The sequence below is a fragment of the Haemaphysalis longicornis genome, unplaced genomic scaffold (genome assembly GCF_048455015.1).
Source record: "Haemaphysalis longicornis isolate Haplotype H1 unplaced genomic scaffold, Haemaphysalis longicornis Haplotype H1 scaffold_26, whole genome shotgun sequence".
NCBI classification, from domain to species: Eukaryota; Metazoa; Arthropoda; class Arachnida; order Ixodida; family Ixodidae; genus Haemaphysalis; species Haemaphysalis longicornis.
Window position 1 is genome coordinate 2,709,166 of NW_027526319.1, and position 27,709 is coordinate 2,736,874.

Here is a 27,709-nt window from a genome sequence, read left to right on the forward strand (position 1 = left end):
CGTATCCCGACCCCAGCGTCTAAAGATACGTCGGACGTACGCCGGCCCCGAAAATATTACGGTACGTCCGTGCTCCGATGAAGGGACTTTACGGCGGACGTGGCCGATACCCAGAGGCTAAAGAAAGGTACGCCGGACTTCGCCGGTGGATGACAGTACAGGCTATTCGGGCGCGCCGCGCACCCGCAGTCTGCAGATGTATTCTGAGGTTGTGCTATGAGGTTCCCTCTTGAAATGCAAATGCGGTGCCACGGAGGAAGAGCATCTCGTGTGGTCTCATGCGATTCACACTGGACGAGATTGCCATAGTGCAAGGGGTGCCTAATGTAGGAAATTTACCACTGGGATATTGGTCGCACGATTGTTCATCTTGTTGGCCGTCTGTTACGCCTTGAGGTACCGGAGCGGCTAAAAGGAGGAAAGAAATCCTTGGGTCACGTGATCAAAACGTGACGTCACTGGGCTTGTTTCTGAGCGCCTAGGGACAACGCCGAAGTAGGCGCAGCATTTCCCTGGGTCCCCCGAGTGAACGATTTGAGTACCCAGCGTGTGTTTGTGTTGATTGCTGCCAAGTGAAGCTGCAGATGCGTGAATATACCGTGAATGCTAGTATTGGTGCGATCTCCGTATCCGACATACCTACTACGACATTTCAAGAGAGACTTGCAGCCTGAGCCATCGCCTCCTGTATGTACCTGAGCTCAGCGTAGATCAGCCATGCCGGTCTCCGGCGTTTGCAGTCACAGACATGGAAGAGCGGAAAAGAGGGCATCGATGCGCTCATTTTCCCAGCAAGGTCAGTAACATCGCTATTTTATGTTTGTTGTAGTTTTTGTGTTTATACCACTGTACTGTGTACCCTAAAGCTGCGTGAATTCTTGCTTACGTGGCCGCCTAGCTCGGCCTCCTAGCTGTATTGTGATGTTAACGATTTTTGTATAATCTTGAATCAAATTTAGCGTGCGCTGCATACTTGGGCGAGGAACAGACACAATGGAAAACGACAAACCAGACGTTGGCGCGCAAACCAACACCTGCTTCGTGTATCCAACGTAGTACGTGTGGTTTCTTTTCCCACTCCCTGTTTCTCGCCCGAGTATGCAGCACACGCTCAATTCAAATTACGATGCTGTGTCCTTTCACATTCCGGCCGCAGTTTCAAGCGTTTCGTTGTTCCTTTTGTGTAGGAGCCCATAACATTGCTCAAGTTTGATCGAACCGGTGGCGTGTACTCCCCGAAGCGCTGTCCTGGATGTGTGAGGTGCAGTGCCTCGATCGTAAGTATGCGTGTGTTTGATAGCGTTAATCTCGCGAGTATGCCGTGTGCACGCATCAACGTTCTAGCTCTTCGGGCAGTTAAGTTGCGTTGCGGGAGATGAATGGAAAACGTCACTTCTGTGCAGAGAACGTAAGGATATCGCGGCCAAAGGGAAAAACAAAAGCGTGAAATCGTGAGCCAAAAAAGACGGAAGAGGGAGAGAGAAAGGATAGACCAAATGACAGCGGCAGAATCAGATCGTCCAAGGGGCTGTGAAGGTTAAGCGGCATTTTGGGCCCTTTATGAGGAGGCACCAGGAGCAACTGTCAGTAATGTGTACATTGAAGGTGAATGGAAGAAGCTGCATATGGGACAAATAGGATGTGGCAGGGCATAAAGCCACTGAAAATTTGAAAGCACACAAATAACGCGTACAGGCAGGAGGGACACACCACAGCCTCGTCAAACAAAGGGTGGCACCCACACTTTTTATCATGTGCAGGAAGATTTGCACCCGTTGATTTCGTTACCGTAAACAAGTGCTCTCCGAGATGGACGCTTAGACGGCGTCCTGTCTGGCCCACATACACGGACTTACATGACAACGGAATTCTGTAAACCATGCCAATCGTACAATGAACTAAAGGCTGCGCAAGGTTAACACTGCACTCGTTCCTCCCTTTACTTCAATAATCCTTGTTATTAACAATGCGGCAGAGATTGCCCACTTCTGCTTTTGCAGAAAACACAAAACAATGTGCTGTATGTGTGTTCTTTTTCTTGTAGTCGGTTGTCCTGTGTGGTCTTATTCCACGTCGCCATCTTTTACGCATTTTGTTTTTCAAAGCTGTATTATTAGCCTACCCAACTTTCAGTTGTGCTGACACAGCATTTAATCCTGTTCCTGCAGCATCTGCATAGGAGGGCTTCCAGTGGAAAAAAAGAAGTGCTTGGACTTGGCCCCTACGATGTTGGTGCAGGGCCTGGAGAGCAAGGCTTGGTCTACATCCTTTCTGGGTACCCATGGAAAGCAGGTGAATGCCTCCACAAGTGGGTCGTTTTGTGGTACACTCGAAATTAGCCGCAGACAGACTGTGTCTGCTCGCAGACCACCCTGGTAGTATGACAACCAAATATGTAGCTGTGTCCTAGTTACTGACGGGAAGACTTAACAAAAAATCAACTGCCCATCTGTTGAAACGACAAAAATGGGGGATGTGAAGCTTTCCGAAACCAAGTCCAACACCAAATTAACCAGCCCAGTACTGAACACCTGTTTCTTATTGGGACGGTCTGATGCGCTGCAGTTGTGCTCTCTAGAGCTTTACTGATGCAGGCAATCCATGACCTTCTGTAGTGTACAACCATTGTTGTTAGATGGAGGTGTACATTTCCTGTGTAATTTTCCACTTCTATGCAAATCCAGATTGCTTCGACTGTGCTGGAATGACGCAATGGGATAGATGTCAGCTTCATAACATGAGGGACCCAGGTTCAATTCAGATCACGGGAAGCGTTCACTTCACCCACGATCGTCATCATTAGAAAAAGTTGGCTTTCTGCAGTGCATTTTGGGTGGACTACAGACACATCAGCGAGAGGCTGGAGGCTTCACTTTAGTAAATGAAACTGTACCAAGTACAGTATGTGCGTGAAGCTTAAGCATTGTACATGAGCCAAGCCAGGGAGGAGTGGTTATAGGTTAAATCCTTGTAAAGAAAGGACACAAAAAGTTCAATGTGAATCACTGAGCTTGCAAACTTGTCAGATCTAAACTTGACACTTTATTGTACCAGTCTTTCATGCTCAGCTGAGGAATGGTGGACAGATGGGGGCAACAACTGGCAGAAAGGGCCGCTAGCATGCAGTTCATTTGTCTATGTAAATATTCTAAAAAAGTACTGGTATGAAATTCTCGTGTTACATTTTTCCCATTTCTATGGGTGCCTACCAGCCCAGGAATCATAGATTGGAACATTAGATAGTCAACCTCAGTATATATAATTATTTTGAGCCTTGTTTATTCGTGTCAGTTTTGGCTTGGACAGAACGAACACCAAGGCGGCCGCCATGAGAGAATGGCACTCTTGATGTCGCTGTTCTCATTGCATCATGGTCAGACTAGATGCGTGCCCTAGAGTGGCCCAAGCTGGCCATGGCCGCACACGTCTGGGCCACACGATATCAGTCCCAAAACTGTGACATGATTCACAAGGCAGTGCAGCGTGCACCATCAGCAGCCAGTGTGTTGGCTAAGTCACTGGAGCCCTAATGTCGGCAGTTTGGGGCGAACTGCATGGCGAGGCACTCCACGTATCTTGCTTATGCCAGTGTCGAAAGGGTATTCATTCGGAGCTTTCTTGTGCATGCAAATATTAAAATTGATTTAAAATATGTTATACTGAATGGTTGCTACTAAAATCTGCAGCTACAAAGGAAACTTTTTGCATAGTTATCTCAGCTTTGATATTTCAAGTACTCCTAATCATGCTATGAACGTTTAATAGTGGTGCTACTCCTTTAAGGTATTTTTTACTTGTTTTAAGCTGACTTGTTTTTAGTTTGGAGTTAAGAGAGACCGTAACATTCTGGCCGCCCAGCCGCCCATTTCTGGCCATTAGTATTTCTGAGTTGTTCTTCAAAACAGTTTTTGCTCGGCACTTCTCTGAAATGTCGAGGACACCTAACTGAACTTAGTCGTGATTAATGCATTATCGTGCAAAGGTGAAGCAATCTCCACCCTTGCGCTCACCTGGTAGAGCATCATCCTTACATCACAAAAAAAGCTTTGTTTTGCCAAATCTTTGCCACTTCATACCACTATAGAATTTGCTGCCAACATAGGGGTGCTCACCAGCTGAATCAGCCTTAGGTGTCACAGGAGTGAGAGTAAGAACTTTAAAATAATGTTAGAAATAAGCACAATACAATAGCTTTCTATTTTGTAACTGTTAACAGGTCGACCAACCTCATTGCGACTGTAGGATGTGACTTGTTCGTAGAAGGGCAAAATCAGAAAAACAGAGACGAGCAAGTAAGTCATTGTTGTACAACAGCTTCTGCGACACCTAAGTTAAAGGAGCCATGAAGAGAAAATGCAAGTTGGTTTTATTCGAAAGATTTCGTGTTTTATAGTGCCCCCAGCGCTTGTCCGGATACAAACGGTGCTTTATTCAGTGAGAAATTAAACAATTTAGGTTGAAATTTTGATTTTCCCGCTCAATCGTGCGTTTTCGTGGTCCCAAGTGACATCACAGGAACCGACCGCTCTGCAGCCTAGAGTACCTTGATTCACGCATCCGCCGTACAGGGTAGAGACACGTATACGCTGGCGCCACCATTTTCGGTTGCTCGCTCGCCGCCGAAGCAAGTCATTGTGTCAAAACCGCGCTAAAATTATCGCCGCAACGCGGTTTACTGAAGAAGTTTGAATCATATTGTCTGTTTCGCGTTGCTAGGTCTCGTGGGAAACGAAAAGAATAACGCGTTGAGCCCGTTGGCCCAATTGCGGCGGGACGGGACCGTTCAAAGGTTGTCTCCACCCTGTACAGCGGTGTTGGTTTGTTCCCGCGTTTTTTTACGTTCCGTAACCTAGATGGCGCCACCATACCGTGGCAAGTGTTTGGTTTGTGTTTGCCCGCATTTAAACCTGGCTTGTTTTTGTTCTGGGAGAAAATATTCGTTCCCTGAAACAGTGCTCGCTTGACAAATGGGGTCACGTAAAACACCGTTGCTTGCGTCAATCGGCCAGTATCGTCTGAGACAGCCCCAAGCCCCGTAGTGCTGTGCTGCTAAACCAAGCATGCTGTGCGCAGTACGAACAGCAGAATGCATCAGTACTTCTATGTTTACATGTGCTTTCATAATTTCCACTGTTTGTCCCATCATTCTTATTGCTTTGTAAAGAATGTGCCCTAAATTTAAGCGCAAATCGCTCGTTCGTCTAGTTTGTAATTACAGCTCTATCTAATTTGTGTCTGCTTCTGCCAGCCTCCGCCAATCGCAGAGCTTAGCTCATGTGACATCATAGGTTCTGTTGCGGGGAATGAGCTGGTTGGTCGCATGACCATTCCCGTTTTTTGTAATTATGTAGCTTATTTGAGCGAAGTTTACGTTAAAAGTGGTGTCAGTATGATTCTAACGAGACAATCTTTTAAATGAACCAAACTTGTGTTTTCGCTTCATGGCTCCTTTAAAGGGGCCATGAAGACAAAATACAAGTTTGGTTTATTAAAAAGGCTGCTTTGTTCTGATAAAACCGACACTGATTTCATCTCAAACTTCCAAAAATAACGAAGATATTAAAGAAAACGCGTGGAGCTGTGGCGACTCGCTAGCCAGTCTCCAGCAACTTTTCTATGACGTCACAGAAACTTGTTTGGGCGATTGACGGCAGCCGAACTAATCAATCGCCAGGACACACGACTGGACGATTGTAGTGGGGCCGCTAGTTCCGTTTGATCGAATCACTCGAATGCTAACTTGCACCCAACCCACTGAAAATTATGTTTTTAGTGCTGGCCCGTATGACGTCACTCGCGCCGATAACATGTCACTGTGGCGCGAAATTTGAAAGTTCTTAAGTATTTCTTGCGTTTTTATCGGTTAAAAAACGTCTTTCATGGCCGGAATGGAGCTGACTGAGGTACTGAAGCCTAACTCTTTAAAGTTAAACAAAGTTGTATTTTCTCTTCATGGACCCTTTAAGCTGTCTGCAATTTACGTGCAAATAAAATTGTTTTCAAGATGCTTACAGTTTTTTTGCCTGGTTCAAAGAGACTGGTATAGTACAAAATTTTGAAGAAAGCTGGAGTTGGCCGTGTTTTTATTTGTATTAGGAAATGTGTGGAAATGTGCCATTTTATTATTTATTTTATAAATTTTTAACTGCTACAGGAACGTTAATTTGTAGATGTAGCACCATGTATTTGGTGTTCTATGTTTATTTATTCAAGATACCCTTATGGCCCCACTGTCATTAATGAGGGGTGTGGTACCTGAGCAGATTAAACGAAGAATAATAACATAAGAGAATTCTGCCACGTGCGTACAAGAAAAAAAATAAAGGAAAAAAGATACAGCAGAAACGTCAGTGTCCACACGCATACTAAAAAACATACACGCAAGCAACACAATAATAGTGTACTGTGTTTAATAAGCTGTTTGTTCATTTGAATTGTGAATGGGAGGCTCCTAAGGAAATATATGTAGTGCTTGACCAGTTTTCAAAATGCTATTTCTTTTTTACTTTTCAGTGACAGGGGTCTCAACAAGCATCTGGATGCACCTACAATGTTTGTGCTGAGCACCTCTGATATGTCGTCTTCTATGGCCGTGAAACTGGGAATAAATAAAACTAAAAACTGTCTCCTTCATTTGGTATATTCCTTTTACATTGTTCAGGAACGTGGAAATAACATGGAGGACAATACCCAAGCACTTGCACATCATCGTCCCCTGGTCACTTATTGGTATTCATGCTGCAGTTTAAACGAACTGCCAGGTAGCCAACATTCACAACCAATTCAAGTAGTAGGAGTGCCCATGCTACATCGGAGGACATTATTTTTTCTAGGGACCACTGGATTGTGCGAAGAGATGTGTCTCATCTCCTACTCGGATTCTTGCAGTCCACAGGACTAAGTGAGGTGTGGTGACATTGCGTGTCTGTTATTTTAGGACTAAGTGAGGTGTTATGACTTTGAGAGATTTGATATGGTATTGGGGACGATTAGGCGGAGCAATTGCCGGCAGCTATGCAAGGCTAAGTCCGCCTTATTCAACAATACATACTACTACTACTACCTCTCAAGCTGAAAAGTTATAAGACATTTGTCCGAGGAACATGTTAAAGGTCTTCACAAGAAGACATTAAGATTGAGATGCTACACTGCAGGTTCTCTTACAACAGCAGGTTCTCAAGATTTTGCATATTTTAATACTGGCCTTCACATCTGCTCTTGAAGCCTGTAAGTTGGAAGCAATCTAATGCTTGCTTTACATCGGTTACTACAAAGGGCTAGTGTCAGCAATCAAGCATCCTGCAATAACACAAATTTGTTTAGACTTAGATCCACTAAATAAGCTACCTACCATCTATTGCCAATAAATATGCATTTTGGAATGACCACATCTGGAAACTGACTAGAGAAGGCAGTATCTTATCCTACGTTTCTTTTTAGTTTAAATGTGGCACACTGCACAAGTAAAACTGCTATTGCGATAACTGTTCTCCCGGGTGCACGCGCGGTTGTAGTAAATCTCGCAGCCGTGAACGGATGATTTTCTCATCGTTCTTGAAAGAAGCAGAAACTTAAACGCAGAGGTAATTAAGTGTCGGAGAAATTATGAAGAAGACGTCCTCCAAATCTGATTATTGGTTGGCGCGGGCCAGCAGTAATATATCAGGGCCACACAGAGGAGAAAAATTTTGAAGTTTTTTTAAGAATAAAGGAACCAGCGCAGGACAAACTCGGGGCGACACCATGGACACGGTCAGGCAGGCACGCTCCGCATTAAAAAAATCGTTCAGCAAGACACCCGTAAAAATTGAAGCAATTACAAAAGGAAGCGTCAGTTCCAGCCGTTTCTTGCGTCGTCTGCTGCTAGACACTGGCCATCGCCTCCTCTCAGCTACTTACAGGGAATTCCTTAGGAGGCGACGCGCGAAGCCACATCAAGCCTGCTCACTGCAACAACAAATTCCCTAAATGTCCCTAACTTTTGTCCCCAACTGACAGTGGTTTCACGAGCCAATCAAAACGTGGAATAATTTCCTCCTTTTAGCCGCATGCTTGAGGTACTGCCAGGCTTCGTGGCGACGAGACACCGTCTCGAACTTTAGATGTGAAGTCCTAAGTTCGAATCCTCCTGTCCCAGCTTTTTTTTTTTTTTTTAAACGAAGACAACCGACATTGCTACGCATTTTTGCGTCATTTTTAGAGGATGGACCTTCCGAGCTGCCAGGTGCCACTCTCGCAAGTTTCCCCCCGCTCACGGTGCGAAAAAGAGGGCCATGTGCAGCTTGTGAGCTATGTCTGTGTTGCTTTCAACAAGCCTGTGCTTCGTTGACCAGCCAAAGCAGTGTTTTGCAGCAGCACAACCCACAACTGTGAAAAATTCACTCTGTGCGCACTGCAATTAATTTAACTTTTTGTTGCTCTTTCGTAATGAGCTTATGATGAGCCTGTCCTACGATTATTGCTTCGGAGTGACTGGCTGGCTGAATTCCAGCTATTTAAACCGCATTTTGTTCACGCTGTGGTTGTTTGGTGGTTGGTGCACTGTTTATTTTGTGTAATGAAAGCAGCGTAATACCACTGCAGTCCATCATCTAAAAATGACGCTAAAATGCGTAGCAATGTCAGTTGTCTTCGTTAAAAAAAAAAAAAAGCTGGGAGAGGAGGATTCGATCGGAGGACTTCACATCTAAAGTTCGAGGCGGTGTCTCGTCGCCACGAAGCCTGGCAGTATCTCATGGCGTAACAGACGGCGAACAGGATGAACAATCGTGCGACCAATATCCCAGTGGTAAATTTCCTACATTAGGCACCCCTTGCACTATGACAATTTCGTCCAGTGTGAATCGCATGAGACCACTCGAGAGGCTCTTCCTCCGTGGCACCGCATATGCATTTCAAGAGGGAACCTCATAGCACAACCTCAGAATACATCTGTAGCCTGCGGGTGCGTCCGACTAGCCTGTACTGTCATCCACCGACTAAGTCCGGCGTACCTTTTCTTTAGCCTCTGGGTATCGGCCAAAGTCTCTTCATCGGAGCACGGACTTTAGTCCGGCGTACCGTAATATTTTCGGGGTCGGCGTACGTCCGACGTATATTTAGCCGCTGAGGTCGGGATACGTCCGACGTACCTTTAGATTTATAGATCGGCATACATCCGACGTATCTTTAGCCGCTGAGGTCGGGATACGTCCGACATACCTTTAGACACAGCGTAAAGTAATTTCAAAGTAGTCTCATTGCTTTTAAAAAGTAATAGTAATGTAATGTCATTACTTTCAGCCACCTGCAATAGCGGTAATTCGATGCCGACGGAGTGCTTTGGATCAAAGTTGATGCATTCAAGATGTCTGCCTACCTGAAAGTCGGCGCAGACAGGATAGCCCCAACGGTTTTTAATCGCGGTTGCACATTAAAGACACACGCCATCTGTTAGCGTCCTTGATAAACACACACAGGTGTTGTCCCCAAATCCGGTACTATGCACAGTGCATGTCGACGGTGCGCACCGGCACAAAGTGCTGATCGAGAACAGAGGGAGCGGTTCTACTCTAAAGTCCCGTTCACACTTGCGACAAAGCGAAGGGACGAAGGTGAAAGCAATCGTTACCCTTGCTGTTCACACTAGCACGTGACATCGAGCGATGGCGAAGACGATTTTTTGTTTTTCTTGTTATTGTCTCGCGCTCGGAGTGAGACTTCACAGGAGTTTCGCCGCTTGTGGAGACACAGCATCCGGGTGCTTTGGTAGGATATGACGTCAGGAAGTCTCTCCTCCTGTTTCCACTTCAAAAGTGATGGCGCGACGCAGGCGAAAAAAATTAGTTGAGACCGATCACTCTCGTCGCGCGACGAAAGCGGTGCCAGGCAACGAAAGCGACAAATTTCCGTCGCTTTCGTCGCAAGTGTGAATGGGCCTTAACACCATCTCATGGGCAGTGAGAGCAACTCATGAAAGTGTTGACAAGTGCTAAGGAAGCAACTCATTATAACACAGCGCTGCTACAAACTGATATTTATTGAAAGCCAGTACCCAACCTATATCCCCCACACATGTGCGACAACGTACTGATACTAAGCAGCACCCTACAAGCTTTGTCTTGTCTTCTGAGAGCCATAACAACACGATCATGCCTGCAGTCATGGCCCGTCTCTCCACTATGGCAAAATATGTAAGCCCTTCACGGTCTAGGCACTCTAGCGACTGTGCGATATCTCGTTCGACCAAAACGAGTGCAAAGCTCCAATATTGACTCCTATTGGCTGGCCATGCAGAAATTTTTGCAGTAAGTGAAATTCCCGCATAAAACATAATGTTTGTATGCCCATATGCAAATCTGCCCGTTAGTAGCGCCAGTTACCCCTGTTGCGTTACTGTTGTTGTGAAAGAAGTAGTTCCCCGATTCCTGCGCATGCTGACATTATCATCATCATTATGCCAATAGAATTCATGGTATACCCTCTGCACGTCCTGGCCCTTTGTCTTCTGGTTTTCAACAACATTGGGGCCGAAACATGGAAAGGAACCCCCTCGACGACTCGGAAGTATCCGACCTTGGGTTCAAGGACGATGGAAACCAGAGACCCCACCAAAGCCGACGGACGTGCCTGCACTCTGAAGGGCCCATGAAAATGTTGACCACAGCGTAAGAAATCCTGGTGAGTGAATTGCGACCCGCATTCCACTTGAAGAATATGATGGCTGACATGAAAAAACAGGACAGTTTATTGAAGCTCCGTGCTATGAGAGTCTCTTAACATAAAACGAGAGGCACTCCGAGCATTAATACGGAAAATTCGAGCTGAAGCCATTTCCGCCGTGAAGTGTCTGCAGCTCAGTGACCTAGGACTCAAAAGCCTTCTTTACCGCCTCCAAGAACACAAAGCCAAGCTGAAACAGCTAGACAAAGAGCTTGAGCCATACGTAGCCTCCAAATATCTCGGAGAGGAATTTACTACATGCTTTGAATGTGAGGATATCATAATCGACACGAGAACCAGATTACGGTGCACCTTAAAAGAAGGGGTCACAACAGAATCTCAGCGTACTACTGATGTGTTATCCGGCATCTCTGACTCTTCCCTCGTAAAGAAGTCTACAAAGGAACTGGCAGATATCGAGTTCCGCATAATTCAATTTCGACACCGCCTTGTACGATCGCCAGAAGATTTCCGAACTGCAAAGCCTGAATTCATTCGTTTGAAGCACTCAGAGAAAACACCTAGCTACAGTGACCAATGCGAACGTGAGCCACCTTCAACAGTACTCGCCAGGAGCAACTACCACGGGACACGGATTATGACATGCTTCAGGGATACACAGTGGACGCAAGGCAGCAGCAAGGATAAGCCTCGAAAGCCGAGCTAAAGATGTGCGTCTTTGCCAAAAACCATCTGCATCAATCACGCCTTTTCCCAGGAGCTTGACCCGTCTGATAGTCCAACGAAGGAAGCGCATCGACCATCTTAAAATGTACGAAGAGGAAAACCTTGGCCAACCACTGAAGTCCTGGGTTAGGTGCACCAAAAAGACACACTCTCAGAAGCGACAAGAAACTCATCTGTTCAGAAAACACACCAGACCACAAAAAGACAGCGAACCAGACAGGTACGATCCACACAAGCGTCATAAATGGTTTCAAGTGATTTGCAAGAAAATCCCTGACCCTCATATGAAACGTACTTCCATCAAAAAAAGCTATGGTTGCTGTCAACGACTGTTACCGTCCGCAGGTCTATTTGCCGGAAACGCCATCGACGCTACAAACACCGCTGGAAGATCAAGCCGCCGTTCCAAAACAGAACTGGATGAAATGTTGAAATAAAACACATCACATTCTTAAGTGAGCGATCAGGCACCGCGGTTCGATCGAAGCCTGCAATCTAATCTGCTGCCCTCGTCTTTACACAGTGACCGGCCCTTGTCCTGTGCATGGTCAAGGATTTGAATTGGCTGCCCCATCAGCACCCCCCCCCCTGCTCTGAGCCCCTGCGGAATCGTCCACGGTTGACGGCCATCGCTGCCTTCGCCTTCAACGAGGATAAAAGCACATCTGCAGCCGTGTGGCCCACATTCTTAAGCGAGCGATCAGCCACCGCGGTTCGATCAAAGCTTGCAATGTAATCTGCTGCCCTCATCTTTACACAGGAAAAAAATTAGCTTTTCTTATTATTACTGTACCTAGCATCGAACCGTGGTGTGCTGATCGCTCCTATGGTAATGGTTCCCACTGTTGCTGCCTTGGCTAAAGACTTCGCGGAATTTAAAACTACTTTCGAGGCAAAGCTTTCCACATTGACAAGTTCGCTGAAAACTGCGAAATGTAAACCAGAGGAAGTCAAGCAACTTCAAAATGACATGGAAGAGCTTAAGAAGTCTCTTGACTTCATAAACAAATAGTTTGAGGCTGTCAAACTCCAAAACACTGCCCTTGTTGCTACCAACAAATAGCTAGTTGAAAGCAATGATGTTCTTGCATGCAAGGTCGCCACACTTGTGCAGTACTCCAGAGCAAACAATCTCGGAATAAGAAGTGTTCCCATGACGCAAGGCAAAGATTGCTTAGAGATTGTCAAGCAACTTGGTGATGCCATTGGGTGCACGGTACAGACAGAGGCATCGATATGGTGCACCGGGTCCCAACACACAACACTAACCACAAGAACATAATTGTGAGGTTCTGCTCACGTGACAAACACACAGAATTCCTCTCAAACGCTCGCAAGTCTCATCCCACAACTGCTTGCCTTGGTGTTCTCGGTGAATCGTCCCAGCAGGCTCCGCTATTATGGAAGGTCAAGATGACTCAAACACAGACGGTGACAAAGAGCAAAAGTCCAAAGTGCAACCCATCTATGTGAATGAGCATTTGACCCCCGAAAACAAAATCCTGTTTGGAAAAGCGCTCGAACTGAAGAAACGGAGCAAATGGATGTTCCCCTGGACCGATCATTGTGTGATCAAACCCAGGAAGACTCTCGACAGCCGTGTGCATCGTATCACCTGTGATCAGGATCTTCGGGTTGGTTTTCAGGTAAAAATAACATGAGCTTTCCTTTCGTCCATTCCCATGGCTTGCGTTTCAATGAGTGACTCAACACCACTTTGAACAATACGTCTTGCTTTTCCGGAATTCACTTCAATGCCCGAAGCCTGCGCAGGAACTACGACAACATTTCAACTTTGGTCCACTCGTTTGATCAGCGATTTTCCGTTATCTGCTTCTCACAGACTTGGCTTTCTGTCCATGATAGAAATATTTTTAATATTCCAGGGTACAAAAGTGAATACGGTCATCGTGACGGTAGTGCGTACGGAGGCTCAGCTACAGTGAAACCCCAATACAACGAAGTCGTACTTGCGGGCGGAAATTTCGTTAAATCGAGAATTTAGTTAAATCGAGGTTTCGATTTTACAGTTCATTTAGCCAGTTATTAAGGTTTCAAAGCCTTGCCCATCGCCCAGAAACAACTGCTATGTAGTTACCTCTCCACTTAACGCGAAATTTGTACTAAAACTGGCCGCGAAAGTTGTGTGAATTGAGAGTTTCAACACTTAGGCTATGTAATTTGGATAGCCCACGGTAGTTCATGTGTCGTCGTAAAACCAGTGATTTTTCCGCAACACCTCATTAACTGTGATAGGTTTCCACTTTTTATTTTTTTTTTCATTTCAGTCAATACTAAACGCCGCTGTTAGTGAATTGAACCCGCGTCTATGCACCGTGAACTTCAGCCCGGTGAGGTGCTGGTTCGAAGTTATGCCTCTTTTCGTCCGTTCAGTGGTAGGCTTCGGCGCGGCGTTCAGGGGTGTGGCAGGCCAACAGCGGAAGGGTGCTATGAAACTTTCTAAAGACTTTTGTCATGTACAAAAACTGCAGTATAGGCACGGGATGCAACCACGACACAAGAGATAGCCGTGATTGTAAGTCGAGCGGAGTACTGTGTGTAGCAGCGCTTATGTGCTCCCGCTAAAGCGGAAAGCTTACATTAAGTATCTTCCGGCAAAATTTCATTTATGAATTTTATGCCCGCTTAGCCCTAAAGAAACAGATTTCTCCGCACCGCAGCTGTCTAATGAACACGGGTGAAACGAAAACGACCACGTTCAAAGAGTGCAATTTATTGCCACCAGTACTTGATATTTAAGCCTTAGTAAAGGAGATCGTAAGCAGTGCTTAGCGTTTCTTGACCTGGTATGCTGACAGCGCTAAGAAGGCTTGCTCTGACACATTCGCGTGCGCCTGCGTGCCTTCTCACAACGTCGATGGCATCCATCACTTCGGTGGCCGTCGGTCTACCGTCGGTTTCACCGACACTTCCTCAGGCTCTTGTTCGGAACACTTTTCTTTCCCTTGGAGTGCTCACACTGCTTACAAGACTCACCTATTGATGCACGAACAAAATATTGTCGTTATCAGCGAGCACAACCTAAAGCAGCAGCACCGTGAGGAAGGACGCATAGAAAAAAAGCTTGAAGTAGGCTTCGGCAGCCTAAGCATAGAGGGCGCTGGCGTAGGCAACGACGGAGACGTCAAAATGATGGCCGCACTATTCAACCGTCTATGACCACTAGCGGTTTGAGCAGGTTCTTCTATCGCTTGGAATTGTTGTCAACCGCAGATTTCACCGCTTTTCTTTCATTTTAGCCGTTTAAGAGTTAATGCGAGTACTGAATGTTTTCAATGCAGGCTCTGAGAGGCAAAATAAAATGTGCCTCGACCGGAATTTCGTTCTTCCTTTCTTGCCGTGACTTCGTTAAATTGGAAGCGCCACATGAAATTGCTTCGTAAAATCGAGATAAAAATACATGCAATCAGCAAAATTTTGATAGAAAACTTGAAAAAATTCGTTATATCGCGAATTTCGTTAAATCGAGGTCCGTTATAGCGAGGTTCAACTGTATTTACGTTTTGAATGGCGTGTCATATAAATGGCATTTTGATATAAATTTCAATGTTCCTTGTGAATATGTGGGTCGAATTTGAAGCATCATCTTTAAAGGATAATCATTCTAATGTCGTCTGTGACGCTATATATCGATCTCCCTCCTCTGATCCTGCAATTTTTTTAAGCATGCTCTCGGACATACTTCACCAACTTGTGAAAAAAAAAACTTCTTTATTTTCGGTGACATTAACATTAACCTTCTCGATGATTCAAACCATGATACCCTGGAATGCATCACCTGCATGTACAGCTATGGGTTTCAGTGTCTTATTAACGTTCCTACCAGATGTCCTGATCATGGCACTCAATCCTTGATTGACCACATCCTGACAAATTTCAGTTGCATCTCTGAAGCAGGCGTAACTGAAACTGAAATTACTGATCATTACCCTGTCTTTATGACCGCTAGCCTGTCGGTTCCTGCTATCGTCAAGCCATGCTTTAGAACTATTTTTGATGCGGATGAATACACACGGATTATATCAGGTACTGACTGGTCTGTGATACGCGATACACCAGGGGCGGTATTCTTGAGTTTTGTCGCTTTTGCGTCCCTTTCAAAAGTGTCCCTTTTGGCGAGCTCTGATTCGCTAAAAGCAAACAACTGGAAGTGACGTAACGCAAGCATGGCAAACCTACTGCCAACGCCCACTGCTTAAACGGAAGTACATCACGATGAAAGAGACGCAAAAGGGACGTTTTCAAAAGGGACAGTTACGAGAATGCCGCCCCTGATCCTGAAATTGCCGTTCAAATGCTTTGTGAAACAATTACATCAGCCATTGACTCGTCCACTACTGTTCAGGTGTCCAATCGACAGTACCACGCCCCTCGTTGTCCTTGGCTGTCGAACGGCTTGTTATGTTCTTTACGAAAAAAAGACAACCTGTATAAAAAAACTAAGCGCCAACCATTTATGCGCCTCAAAGCCAGGTAGACGCGATATTGCAATATGTTATCCGTATTGCTAAAAAAAGGCCAAGCGAAGCTATTATGAAAACCAAATTCAGGACAGCGGAAGCAATACAAAAAGAAAATGGCAGTTGACACGCGAATTCCTTAAAACACCTCTTCAACGTGACTCGTTCACATCCATTAAAACGAATGACTTGCTCGTCACAGCACTGTGTGATATCGCAAACTGTTTTAAGCAACATTTTTCTACAGAATCTTCTTTGGTGTATACGCCCATATTTATCCGCCAACCACAATCATTCTTTTTTATTCCTACCGACCCTGCAGAAATTGAAGCCGTCATTCGAACTGAAAGCGACTGGTCCTGGCTTAGATAGAATTCAGGGGAAACACATCAAATTGATTTGTCCGTTCATTCTCCCAATCTTAAGTTCTGTTTTCAATCTTGTCTTTAAAACCAGTGTGTTCCCAAGCGTATTTAAATTGGCTAAAGTTACAAGGATTTCTACAATTGGCCAATTCTAAATTCTAAATTGGCTAATATGCAAGGATTTCTACATTCGCATTGCTTTCAGTTGGAAAAATAGGCCAAGTTGACTACATGGTTTTCCATACAGCCCAAGTGGCACTATTTATTGCGAAGAGTGATGGTCATCTTGGTATCATTTGTCACCTGTCTTTTGCATTGAAGTCACCGCTCTTATCATCGCTCACTTGTAAATGCACATATGACAAGAAAAGAAAGACTGAAGTGAAAACGAGAGCTTCTAATGCATTAAATTTGACCACCTGGGGCTTTTTTATAAAGACCGTGCGCCGAAATCTCGAACACACGGTTGTTTTGACTTTTTGCATTCATCATAAAAGCGGCCACCGTGGCTGGAAATCCGGCCACCATGGCTGGAAGTTGAACCAGCGTCCATTTTGTCAGTTCAGCCCTGGGAATATCAAAACCCGGCCCACCCCTTTGGGCTGCTTGGAGAGGAGTTACTACTTTCTACTGCTGCAGCCTTTTATAAGTACCCACATTCTCAAGTGTTAACAGTGGCTTCGTATGTACACACACAGAAAAGAAGTCTTTCCAAGGAAATGGGCAAAGCTTACAAAGGGAAAAAGGCTGCCTAAGCAGCGAGCACATGGCTACAAGAGTGGGAGTCACAACGTAACAAAAAATGAAAGAACAGAACTTCATCCACTGCAGGTTACTCTCGGTAATGGGCATCTGCTTCCATAGCTTTCATGTGAAAGAAATGAGTGACGTCAGTGGGGCCGGGAAGTTATTAGGTGTAGGGGTGCTTCATCGACAAGTTGTTTAACAGTGAGTTTTTCCCTGCCCTGACTGCTTAATTAATTCGCCGTGGCTGCCGCCACGAGGTCCAGTACTGGAAAAATGTCCATTGAACAATCAACTTGCGAGTTGTGGTGCGTGCTGCATTGCATGAAGATGTTCGGGCATTGGCACGTTTTATGTTGACTGGTTACGCGAGTAATTATAATTGATCTATGTCAAGTATAATTTAATGCCAAAAGCAAAGTGGCTAAACAAAACATAGCAACAATACTAAAATTAAGATCTGGGTGAACGCACGCCTCGAGGATGTTAATGGTGCGGCGACTGCCACCTCGCTTCGTGCAACTGTGCCGCGGGGCTACACTTCTGCATAAAATGCAGGCACAGATTGCAAACACAATAATTGCTGCATTCAAATAATAAAAAACACCTCCCAATTGCAGTGCTTTTCAATTTGAATTTTTTACAGCATTTTACGTTGTCTGTACACACGGCCTCAATAAAATTTAAGAAGTTTGCAAGAAGGTAGGACAGTTTGTATTTTGTGATACTGAGCAAAATGCTCTTTAAAGGTTATTTCAGTCATATGTATTCTTCACTGACTCAAAAGGGTATTTATCCCTCAAAGTTGCTACAAAGTTGTTTTCTAAGTTCCTAAGACAATGTATTCAATGTTGTGAACTGCTCCAAATCAAGGTAATTCTATTTCAATATTGGAATTTTGCTGCTGCACAAACTGCTCCCAGTTCTGTTTACACTGTCTCACCGCTGGTTTTCATGAAACAGAGGTTCATTTGTTGTTCTTTTACCACTAAACCTTTTGGGACTTAAGCTTGCAGGAAGCTTTCAGCATTGACATACAATTGCGTGTGATAGCGCCTGCATTTCGAACACAGAAGCGACTGAAGAATGCATGCATGGTTATTGAATTTTATTGCAGGAAAGTGACCTGTTAACAATTTATCTGTCGGGAAGTAAAACTATAAAATTACTAACTGGGTTAGTCTGTCTCTTGATGCTAGATATGATTGTGAAAATTTTCACTGGCTGCCTTTTTTGGTTACAGAAAACACAAAGTGCCTGCACACCACGTGTGACATCATCAGTGCCCGAGGGCTGCGTCGTGGCAATGTCCAGAGATGCAGACCGCAAGCGGGATGTGTCCTGCGGCCGAGAAACACAGGCAACCATCACCTCTAGTGCCGCAGGTACCCTTCTCGTTATTCCATTAGCAATAGATTGGGCTTGTCGGCAAGATTTTCCCATTACTTGAGCAATAGAGCCGTTATTCTTGATCAACCGAGCGAGAGATAAGGGAGCAGATAACGACAGTGAATGTAGCACATGGAAGGCCTGGGCACACTGGCTGTGTTGCCACGCAGACAATTAGAAGCGTGTGATGCCAGCTGCAGCATCTTTGATAGGTCTTCTGAGTCACGCAACCACTTGTATGCATTTGAAATCGAGTCTGAAGCCGATGCAGGTGGCATAAGAGGAGTAAATGAGAAAGACGGCGATTTATTGCTGATACTGGTGGGCAATAAAAGGGCCTTTGCCACGGCATTAATGTGGGCGAGTTGGCTGCTGGAGCAATGATATAAATTAAAGCGGTGTTACGGATGAGACCTAAAAAAAAAAACACATGGGGACTAGTGCTGGACCTGCTGGACTGGAGCACTGGACTCCTGCACTAGTCCTGTGTGTTCTCTTCTAAAGTCTGAATCGTAGCATGCTATTTTAATGTTTCACTGCTGCAACAAAAGAAGGGACAGGCGGGCAATGCCACTTCAATGCAGACAAATGTGACCACTGAGATGGAGTGTTAGGCATAGTGGGAACAGTGTATAAACTGTGCAAAAAAATTCTTCTGGAATTGTGCAGGCCAGATCGAGGTGCGCGCATTGGGTCAGCCTCAGGTTTCTGCACGAGGATGAGATTCTTATGCATTTGTAGATACACCAATGAACCTTCAAATTTTTTCTGTGTAGCGGCTATTCTGTATGTATTTACCAATAAATATTTTTCAGGCACACAGTGCCCCCTTGTGTTCTACGTCAGTACAAGCTCCCAAACAGAAGAGGAATTTCTCGGTGAGGTTACAAAATCTTTTCTCTATTTATACATTCAAGTAGGTGACAGCACAATTACAAATTTCATTGGCACATACCTTGTCAATAACTTTTTGAGCAATCTTATTCCAGTATGTTCATGGTGTTGTTTCAAACCATAAGAATTTATCTACATGTTGAATTTAGAAAGAGACACTGATGTGAGTGGAAAATTGTTTAACCACCTTACTAGTTTGTAGTCTAGAATGTCGTGGCCGTGTTCTGACTGTGAGATGAAAACACTCAATCAGATGTAACAAAGAGATAGATACAAGTACATGTGCTGTTTTTGTTGACAAAGACCGGGAATGTTGATCTTTTTTGTTTTTCTTGGCATATTTCCAAGTTACAACTCTTCTGCGCTCTGAATTTTTTTCATTTAGTTTACATGTTTACTGTCACAAAAAAGTAGCTTTGTGTGCACTGCTTATTCTGCATGACTGCTTTGACTTTCTGATGTCTGTTATGATGACGCACTCTTAAATCGAGAATGCTAAACAGCTAATTTCTCGAAATTATGACCTCTCAACAAACTGTCTTGAAGCTAAAAAATTTTTTGGTCATGCAATGGGTGCAAGTCATTGTTCCGAACCATGAGTCCCAATTTTGTTGTAGGCATCCTTAAAGCTACACTGAACTGTAGAAGGAAATTTGCCTTTGTCGGCACATTAGAGTCATGCAAATACGAATATACTACTCGCAGCGGAACGGGTTACTTATTATCGCAGAAAATTGCAAAGGCATAAACACAGGTGTCGATCAGGGTTCGCACAGGTCCTTGAAAACCTTGAAAACCCTTGAATTTAGAAGTGTCAATTTCAAGGCCTGGAAAGTCCTGGAATTTTTAAAGGGTCCTTGAAAACCCTTGATTTTTCTGGAGAGAACCAATGGCCCTATCTTTTCACAAGAGTTTATAGTGTTTGTCGTGGATTTTAGGTGTTAAAAATGTAAAGAAACATTGTAACAATCAAGTTTCAGTGTATTGCATGAAATTACGAGTTTGGTGGATTGTCATTATTACGAGTCAACATTGTGAACAGCATTCCTCAATAGAATCCATGTCATGATACAATCCAGTGAAGGCCGGCTTCTCTTCTCTATCTTGCATGTTCTATTTAGTCTGTGGACGGCCGCTCATTGCATGTTTGCTGTGCCTCATACGCTCCATCTGCGTTTGCTTTTACGTGCAAATGGTGGACGTGTACATAGTTATTCCTGCCTTGCAGCAACACTTGCTGATTTAATTTCAGCTCATATCCTTGCTGACAAAGCAGAAGATGCAGGCAACATTATGAAGTTTTGAAATCAAACAGCCTCAGCAAAACACCAAGAAAAAAGAAAGACCTCTAAATGCCAGCTGTCAAATAAAAAATAAAACTGGGGGAGCATTCACGAACCCGTTAGCGCCTATCTAAATGTGCACTAATGTGCTTGGGTATTGGGCAATAACGAAATTTCGCACTGTGTTGAAAAAGTTGTAAATAATCGCAGATAAAACATTAGACGGCGGCCTTGAAAATGTGTTTTCTGGTCCTTGAAAACCCTTGAATTTTTGCTTTTGAAGCTCGTACGAACCCTGTCGATTGCCCCATCCACTTTTCCACGCTTCACTTTGTGACACCACAAACGGCTAATGCATGGGGAAACAGTAATGGTGCAGGCCTCCTAAGCATTTTTGTGAAACGAACATAGAGGCAGCAGAGACGCGCAAATAGAAAATAAATGTAGCGGGAACTTTTGATGTTTGCATACTTTTGAAGGGCCCCATACTACATCGAACATACACCATAGAATACAATGCCTCAGCCTCAGTGGTAGGCTGCGTTCATTTCAATTTCACTGAAATGTCCTGCTTTGCATGCCAGCACAGCGAAACGATGCATGCACGTGGGTACACGCAAAAGGCTACCACTCCTACTGGCCACTGGTGTGCGTATAATGAAACAGCCAGTGGCAAAAGCAGATATTACTAGCAGGTTCGACAGAAACAAGACAGACGTAAATTTGTTGGATCAGCTGCAAATTTTTCAACACATGCTCCCGGCGGCATGACCGCGGCAGACTTGGCGCGCCTTGAGCGCTCACACAACAGCAGCCCGGCCATTCCCGAAGAAAAACTAACCAAGAAGGGAGGGAGAGCCCATATGTTGCTGCCAGATGCTAGCTATGCAGTCGGGTGCCTCGTTCCTATCATCCACAGGGCTGCGCAGATCTGTACATAAGAGGTGACATATTGTCCATTGCAAACAAAGCAGTTTCGCCAGGACTTCTCAGCAATTCGTATCATCCCGAAATTCGAATGACTCAGAATCGTATCATCGAGATTCCACTGTATTTGCAATTAGTTTACAGCTTATGCATTGCCACACCTCATCTGCATGCTGATCTAAGGATTAAAAAAATAGAGCGCGACTTGGACAACGACGGTAAATAATGACGACGGGACAAGCGCTCACTTGCAACTTATTTGCTAGATCATCTGCTTAATGATCTAAGGATGGTTGCCATGTGTTGTGTCTGAAATCTGGCAAGCAATATTAAAAGCTCGTCGCTTGCCCTGCAAAGCAGCAGATACCAACAGTACTACGAGACATTTGTGTAGTTTCTAGCAGACATTTTTGCAAACCTATTGCAAAACACCAGTTAGCAATGTTCACATACTGGTTGTGAATACTTATGGCTTTAAAATATTTACAGCAGTGGTCCCATATGGTACTAGTACCAGTGAAGTTTGCAGTATCTCCTAAAATTTTTGTCAGGAAAAAAAGGAATATGCGACTCATAAAACAATGAGCACAGTCCAAATGCCACTTTTTTCTTGCAAAAAGGCCTATTATAAAGTATCTGCTTGTAGTAAAGGTGTGAAAAGAGACTGCGTAGGCGAAATGCACACCTAATAGAAACAAGCATGTTTCTTTTAGTGTAACTAACCAATTTCAAAGGTAGCGTGAGTTGTATCATGTACATTGAGTTCCACTTGGACAAGCCTACTAACTTCTTCAAGACCAGTCAGGCACGTACGAGTAGCGTTTTGGCTTTGTCAGATTAATGGTGTTTGGGACTTGATGCTGCATCATGGAAGTCTACCCGAGCGCTGAAAAGATGCTCGAGCCATCAGCAAGTTTTTCTTTGCTTGGGAAATCAAACATGGTGCATTCATCCGTACAGTAAAGATTGGTATAACACCGGTTTCTTTAGATGCTGTCACTTGATTTTTGCAGTGCTGGAGGTGAATGATGCCCAAGCTTTAACACCTAACAAAGACTATGCATCACAAGCCAGTGCAGACACTGTGGCAAAAGCTAGCCTTCACGCTTGCTCCGGCTGCCCACATCCTGGCAGTACTGGGTAGGTAAAGGTGCAATGCTTGTAATGCTGTTGCTTGTACGTGTACAGCCTCCCTAATTTTTAATAATATAGCGGGAGCAACGACCAAAAGTCATGTCAGCACCTTATCACGGTGTTCAGCAGCGAAATAGGCGAGAGTATGCACACTTGCATAGGGCTATCTGCTGAATGAGTGTCATCTGCTATGCTGTTTCCTTGAGAGTGGTACTCCCTCTGCCACTGCACCTGAATGACTTTGTGCCCCACGCTGCTTAGCTATCTTTGGCGGTAGCGAAACGGCCTTGCAAGATAAGAAAAACAGGGGTATGTTACCCTGAGAAGAACAGCGGAGGAGATGGCACTCCCACAACAGGTAGTTCTAAGCGCGAGCACGTACCCTTGCCTATTTTGCTGATGAACACCGTGATAAGGCGCTGACATGCATATCGGCCGTCGCTACCACTATATTATTATAAATTTGGGAGGCTGTACACTGTGCTGAGCCTGGTTTGTCATTTTATTGACTTCATCTTAAGTGACAGTCTAGGTATTGTTCAGCACATAGACATTCTAAGTAAGGTTCGAAGCAGGGATCATAGGATAGTTAGGTGCAAGGTAAGCCTGAATCTTAAAAGAGAAAGAAGGTAACTGGTGAAGACTAACAAATCGAGCGTGCAGTCAGTGAGAGCCAAAACGGAGGAATTTAAAATAACTCCAAAACATGTTTGCGCTTCTAAACGAGTGTGAGAATGGTGTGGACAGGCTAAACAACAAACTAACAACGGCAACCAGAGAATCTGCAGCAGCTGTGGGAGAAGGAGCATGTAGGAAAGAAAGAGCGAAACTGACTAAGATAAGGAAGGCACTAATTGCAAAACCTAATAACATGAACATGTCAATTGCAGTGGATCAACTTGAGTTAGCGGAGCTGTCTGAATGGATTAACAGGAGTAAAAAAAATGACATTCATGCATATAACGTGGCAGTGATAGAGGAAACACTGCAAATAGGAGGAAGTAGGAAAGCAAATAAAAGGAAGCTGGCCATTGGCAAAGACGGAATGTACGCACTCAGAGATGAGCTGGGTATTATTAAGCACAACATGGCCAAGATAAGTGCCCATTGTGTGGCAAAACACCAACAATATTCTTATTCATAAAAAGGCAGATACCAAAGATTTTAAGAATCACAGACCCAAAAGCCTACTCGCAGTTTGTAAGCTGCTTAATAAAGTTATGACCTCTGTTGTGTACTGTTAGTATGTTTGCACTAACACTGACCATTTACTGACAGAAAAACTGCTTTGTAAAGCCAAGCAGCTTACTTTTCATGTTCTTTGCATTATTGGATTGTAATTTTGTTTAACCTTGTGTCTAATTGTGCCCACTTGTGACTTTCTGATGACAGTCTGGCAATCCAGTTTGAAGAGAAGCCATCTTCCTGCCCGTTCTATCAAGAAAGCAACCACCAGAACACAGACATGGAGGTGTACTCCAGTAAAATGCATGGCGTTTGCACTGTTTGCACGAAATCTTCTCGTGGTAAACAATGCCAGGATAACCATATGAGAGTGCAGACCGGCGAGAGTCCCTACACTTGCAGCTTCTGTCAGAAGAGCTTCGCTAAAAGAGATAGCCTCGTTACTCATGGAAGGATCCACTCTGGTGAGAGGCCTTATGTGTGTACTACCTGTCAAAAGAGCTTCACTCAAAAAGTCCACCTGGTTGCTCATGAAAGATTGCACTCTGGTGAGAAGCCCTATGTGTGTAGCATCTGTCAGAAGAGCTTTACTCATAAAGGTAACTTGGTAAAACATGCAAGATTGCACTCTGGTGAGAGGCCCTATCTGTGCAGCATCTGTCAGAAGAGCTTTACTGAAAAAGGCAGCTTGAATAGGCACGAACGATCGCACTCTGGTGAGAGGCCATATGTGTGCAGCATCTGTCAGAAAAGCTATACTGATAGAGCTGGCCTGGTTGCTCATGAAAGGCTGCACTCTGGTGAGAGGCCCTACCTGTGTAGCATCTGTCAGAAGAGCTTTACCACTCAGGCGGGCCTTGCTGCTCATAAAAGATTGCACTCTGGTGAAAGGAACTTTGCGTGTAGCATTTGCCACCAGAGCTTTATTCGTAAAGCCAACCTGGTTATCCATGCAAGATTGCACTCTGGTGAGAGACCGTATGTGTGTAGCATCTGTCAGCAGAGCTTTACTGATAAAGCAAACCTTGTTAAGCATCAACGATCGCACTCTGGTGAGAGGCCATATGCGTGCAGCATGTGTCAAAAGAGCTTTACTGTAAGAGGGAACCTGGTTGCTCATGAAAGATTGCACTCTGGCAAGAAGCCCTATGTGTGTACAATTTGTCAGAAAAGCTTTAGTAGGAAAGATTGCCTGGTCAATCACGAAAGATTGCATTCTGGCGAGAGGCCCTATGTATGTAGCATCTGTCAACAGGGGTTTACTCAAAAAGCCAACCTGGTTGCACATGAAAGATCGCACTCTGGCGAGAGGCCATACTCGTGTGCCATCTGTCAGAAGGGCTTTACTCAAAAGCGATACCTGGTTAAGCATGAAAAACTGCACTCTGGCAAGGAGCCCTAGTGGGTGGCAGGTCAGACGTGCTTTGATAAAAAAAAGCTATGTGATTGGTTATGAAACATTTTTTGGGATGAAAAACTGTTTCGGGAATTTCTGTCTGAACCTTTGTTGTAAAAGATGTTTTTTTTTTACACTTTTATGCAACCAAATTGTCATGTTTCTGGCTTATACCAAAAAGATTTTCTTGTTAAGGGCAGGTATAAATAAATGAGATGTTGCATGCATGAAAAATTTTGTTGTGTACAGTATTTGTGAAAAAATCATTGTTTTACAGGACGTTTGCTAAAATAGAAGGGTGCACAGTGATTGAAGGCTGTTTGCTTCCAGTGTCAGAGGAAACTTACACAGAAGTGGTCACTACTTAACAAGATCACATAGTGGCAGATTGTCGTGTTCAGAGTTTCTCAGAAAAACATTGCGTGGAAAGCGACTTTAGCGAGTGAGAATGGACAATTGCACACGTGAAAAGATTGCAGACAGATTACACACTAGCACATGAATTGCATTCTTACAATCTAAAGTGTGCAATGAATGCATCACCCTTGAAACACGAAAGTTGCACCTAAAATCTATGCAGATTGGCTCCAGTTACTGTTTTAAAAGAAGCCCGCTCACATATGAAACGTTCTGCGCCTGTCACCGTACTCAATGTCCCTCAATTTGGCACAGCAGACCCTGATGTTTGAGTTGCAAGGGTGTGTTGATAGCACAAGCAAGATACAGTTGGGGAAAATAAGGTAGTGCCTATGTTATTGTTTTTTGGCTACGTAAGTGATTCTGTACAGGGGTCAATTGCATCCAAGCAGTGGTGAAGGCAAGAGTACGTATCAACAAACATAATGGTAAAACAATTTTGGGAGCAAAAAGCTGCCTAACTTTCACCATGTGTTACTGCGTAATACTGCAGCGTTTTCGAACGCCTCAACCTTCTACACAAATAAACAGTAATGTAATATTCTAGTGGATATGTAAAAATGAATATTCGCACATTCCTATTCATAACTGCTGGGCCACAATTAAGTCTATTCTTCCCAAAGTTTTGAAATCCATAAATACTATCGGCCTTCTGATACCAGGTGTGGGAACAAAAAGTACTATTTGGGTCATATTATTTCGAAACTTAAGCAAGAAAACTTCAGTATCAAATCTAATTGCAAATTGTACCTTTTTCAATTCGAAGAAACTTTGCGACACTAAAATGAAGAACTTGTCTTGCCCTTTTCGGGCTTTTTAATTCGAATGTAAAATAAAGACTTCATGTCAACTATAGAATCCATGTCGGCAGCAGCATGCAGAGTTGCAAATATTCAGAACTTGTGATGCAAAGCATTATAGGAAGCAGTTTTCAGGTGTTTGGTGGAGGCCGTTGCCTCACATTCACTGTAACTGCCGTTTCCATTCCTCTTCGATCTGCTGCATTATGAAGAGTGCCGTATTTTTTTTTATCACGACCGTTGCTTTCAATGCCAGCGTTTCACGACTACAGCCATTCCAAATTGTATGGTATAGTCAAACTTGGGTATATTGAACTCGCAAAAAAAACCTATCGGTTCAATTAGGGGATAATTCGATATAAGCAAGCTAAGGAATTCTACGTCATAAAACGCGATAGCATTTATATAAACACTTTATTGATGAAACTGCCTTTTGCACAAAGTAGTTGTTTATCTTCTGCTGGAACAACCGCGGTGCCCGAGATCGTAGAAACTTCCCTAGTCTAAAGGGCCAACGGAGCTGAGGTCGCAACCTTTCACATTTGCATATAAGCACCGGGCTAGTGCGAGTGCACCACTCACTTCGGCGGTTGTGGGCAGAGGGTCGTCGTTGCTTTCCTCGTTGCGCCCGCTTTCACTTGCACTCATACGATGTCGGCAATGTAGTCTTCCACGCTCTCCCATGGTCGTGACGCCATCATCCACACTCACCGACAGTTGATCCGGCAACAGCGTCCAAAAATTTCGACAGGTCGGTCCACACTTCTACAATACTGGTGGTGTCTTGGTTGCCCTCAGGATTGCCAATCATCACTGGCACGCACAAGCCAGCAGATTTGCATCAATTTCAGGCGGTTTCTTTAGTAGCATCTGTCCAGAACCTACTTCGACAAGGTGTTCTCAGAAACCTCGTGCCTGACGGGGACGTCTGACTTCTCACGAATTTCAACTCGATTTACTATTGCCGGCTTTACGGTAAAAGGTATATTTGGCCGCTTTGCGCTAGCTAGAGCCAGTATAGCGCTAGCCACTACAGCTACACTCCCGGAAAAGCGCACAAAGTGTGAATGATACAAACACAATGAACAAAAAAAAAGCATGGTGGGCAGGCCGGGATAATCTTTTTTTTGAAGGGGGGGTGCCAGCAGCTCAACCTATACGACACGACGCAGTCACGATAGGGAGAACGGGGGTGAAGGTGGGGAAAGAGTCACCCGCTGCCTCTGAGGGGCCGGGCTTTGACGCTAGGGCCAGGCTAATCCACATTGAGGGGTGTCCTGGCAGAATTCCACCAGCGCCTTGTGGG

The 27,709-nt window shown here is 44.5% G+C and overlaps 2 protein-coding genes across 7 annotated transcripts in view; both read left to right on the top strand.

The window, feature by feature from the left end:
• The window catches only part of LOC144172799 (uncharacterized), a 168,381-nt gene extending 141,695 nt beyond the window's left edge, over positions 1–26,686 (top strand). The window contains exons 2-6 of one of the 5 annotated variants that reach the window (XM_077701411.1): positions 10,446–10,659; positions 18,222–18,363; positions 19,183–19,245; positions 22,485–22,611; positions 23,998–26,675. In XM_077701411.1, the coding sequence (XP_077557537.1) occupies positions 18,285–18,363; positions 19,183–19,245; positions 22,485–22,611; positions 23,998–25,192 (1,464 nt within the window). In that variant the 5' untranslated portion in view covers positions 10,446–10,659; positions 18,222–18,284 and the 3' untranslated portion in view covers positions 25,193–26,675. Of the gene's footprint in view, positions 1–10,445; positions 10,660–18,221; positions 18,364–19,182; positions 19,246–22,484; positions 22,612–23,997 lie in introns of those variants that run through there. The other 4 variants (XM_077701410.1, XM_077701409.1, XM_077701413.1 and 1 more) reach the window with 4 other exon arrangements.
• Positions 393–6,633, top strand: LOC144172794 (uncharacterized). 2 transcript variants are annotated; one of them, XM_077701401.1, is made up of 4 exons: positions 393–796; positions 1,188–1,277; positions 2,169–2,292; positions 4,217–5,213. In XM_077701401.1, the coding sequence occupies exons 1-4, from the start codon at positions 749–751 to the stop codon at positions 4,240–4,242; spliced, it is 288 nt and encodes a 95-aa protein (XP_077557527.1). In that variant the 5' UTR covers positions 393–748; the 3' UTR covers positions 4,243–5,213. The 2 variants fall into 2 exon arrangements, with proteins under 2 accessions (XP_077557527.1, XP_077557526.1); XM_077701400.1 differs by lacking the exon at positions 4,217–5,213 and adding an exon at positions 6,514–6,633 and having other exon boundaries at positions 395–796.
• Positions 26,687–27,709: the final 1,023 nt, after the last annotated feature.

What these genes read in the sequence shown, in the direction of transcription:
- LOC144172794 (XM_077701400.1), top strand. Translation starts at nt 749, where the DNA reads ATGGAAGAGCGGAAAAGAGGGCATCGATGCGCTCATTTTCCCAGCAAG. An exon ending in GCGCTCATTTTCCCAGCAAG is followed by an intron (nt 797 to 1,187) that starts GTCAGTAACATC and finishes CCTTTTGTGTAG; the next exon opens with GAGCCCATAACATTGCTCAA. An exon ending in TGAGGTGCAGTGCCTCGATC is followed by an intron (nt 1,278 to 2,168) that starts GTAAGTATGCGT and finishes CTGTTCCTGCAG; the next exon opens with CATCTGCATAGGAGGGCTTC.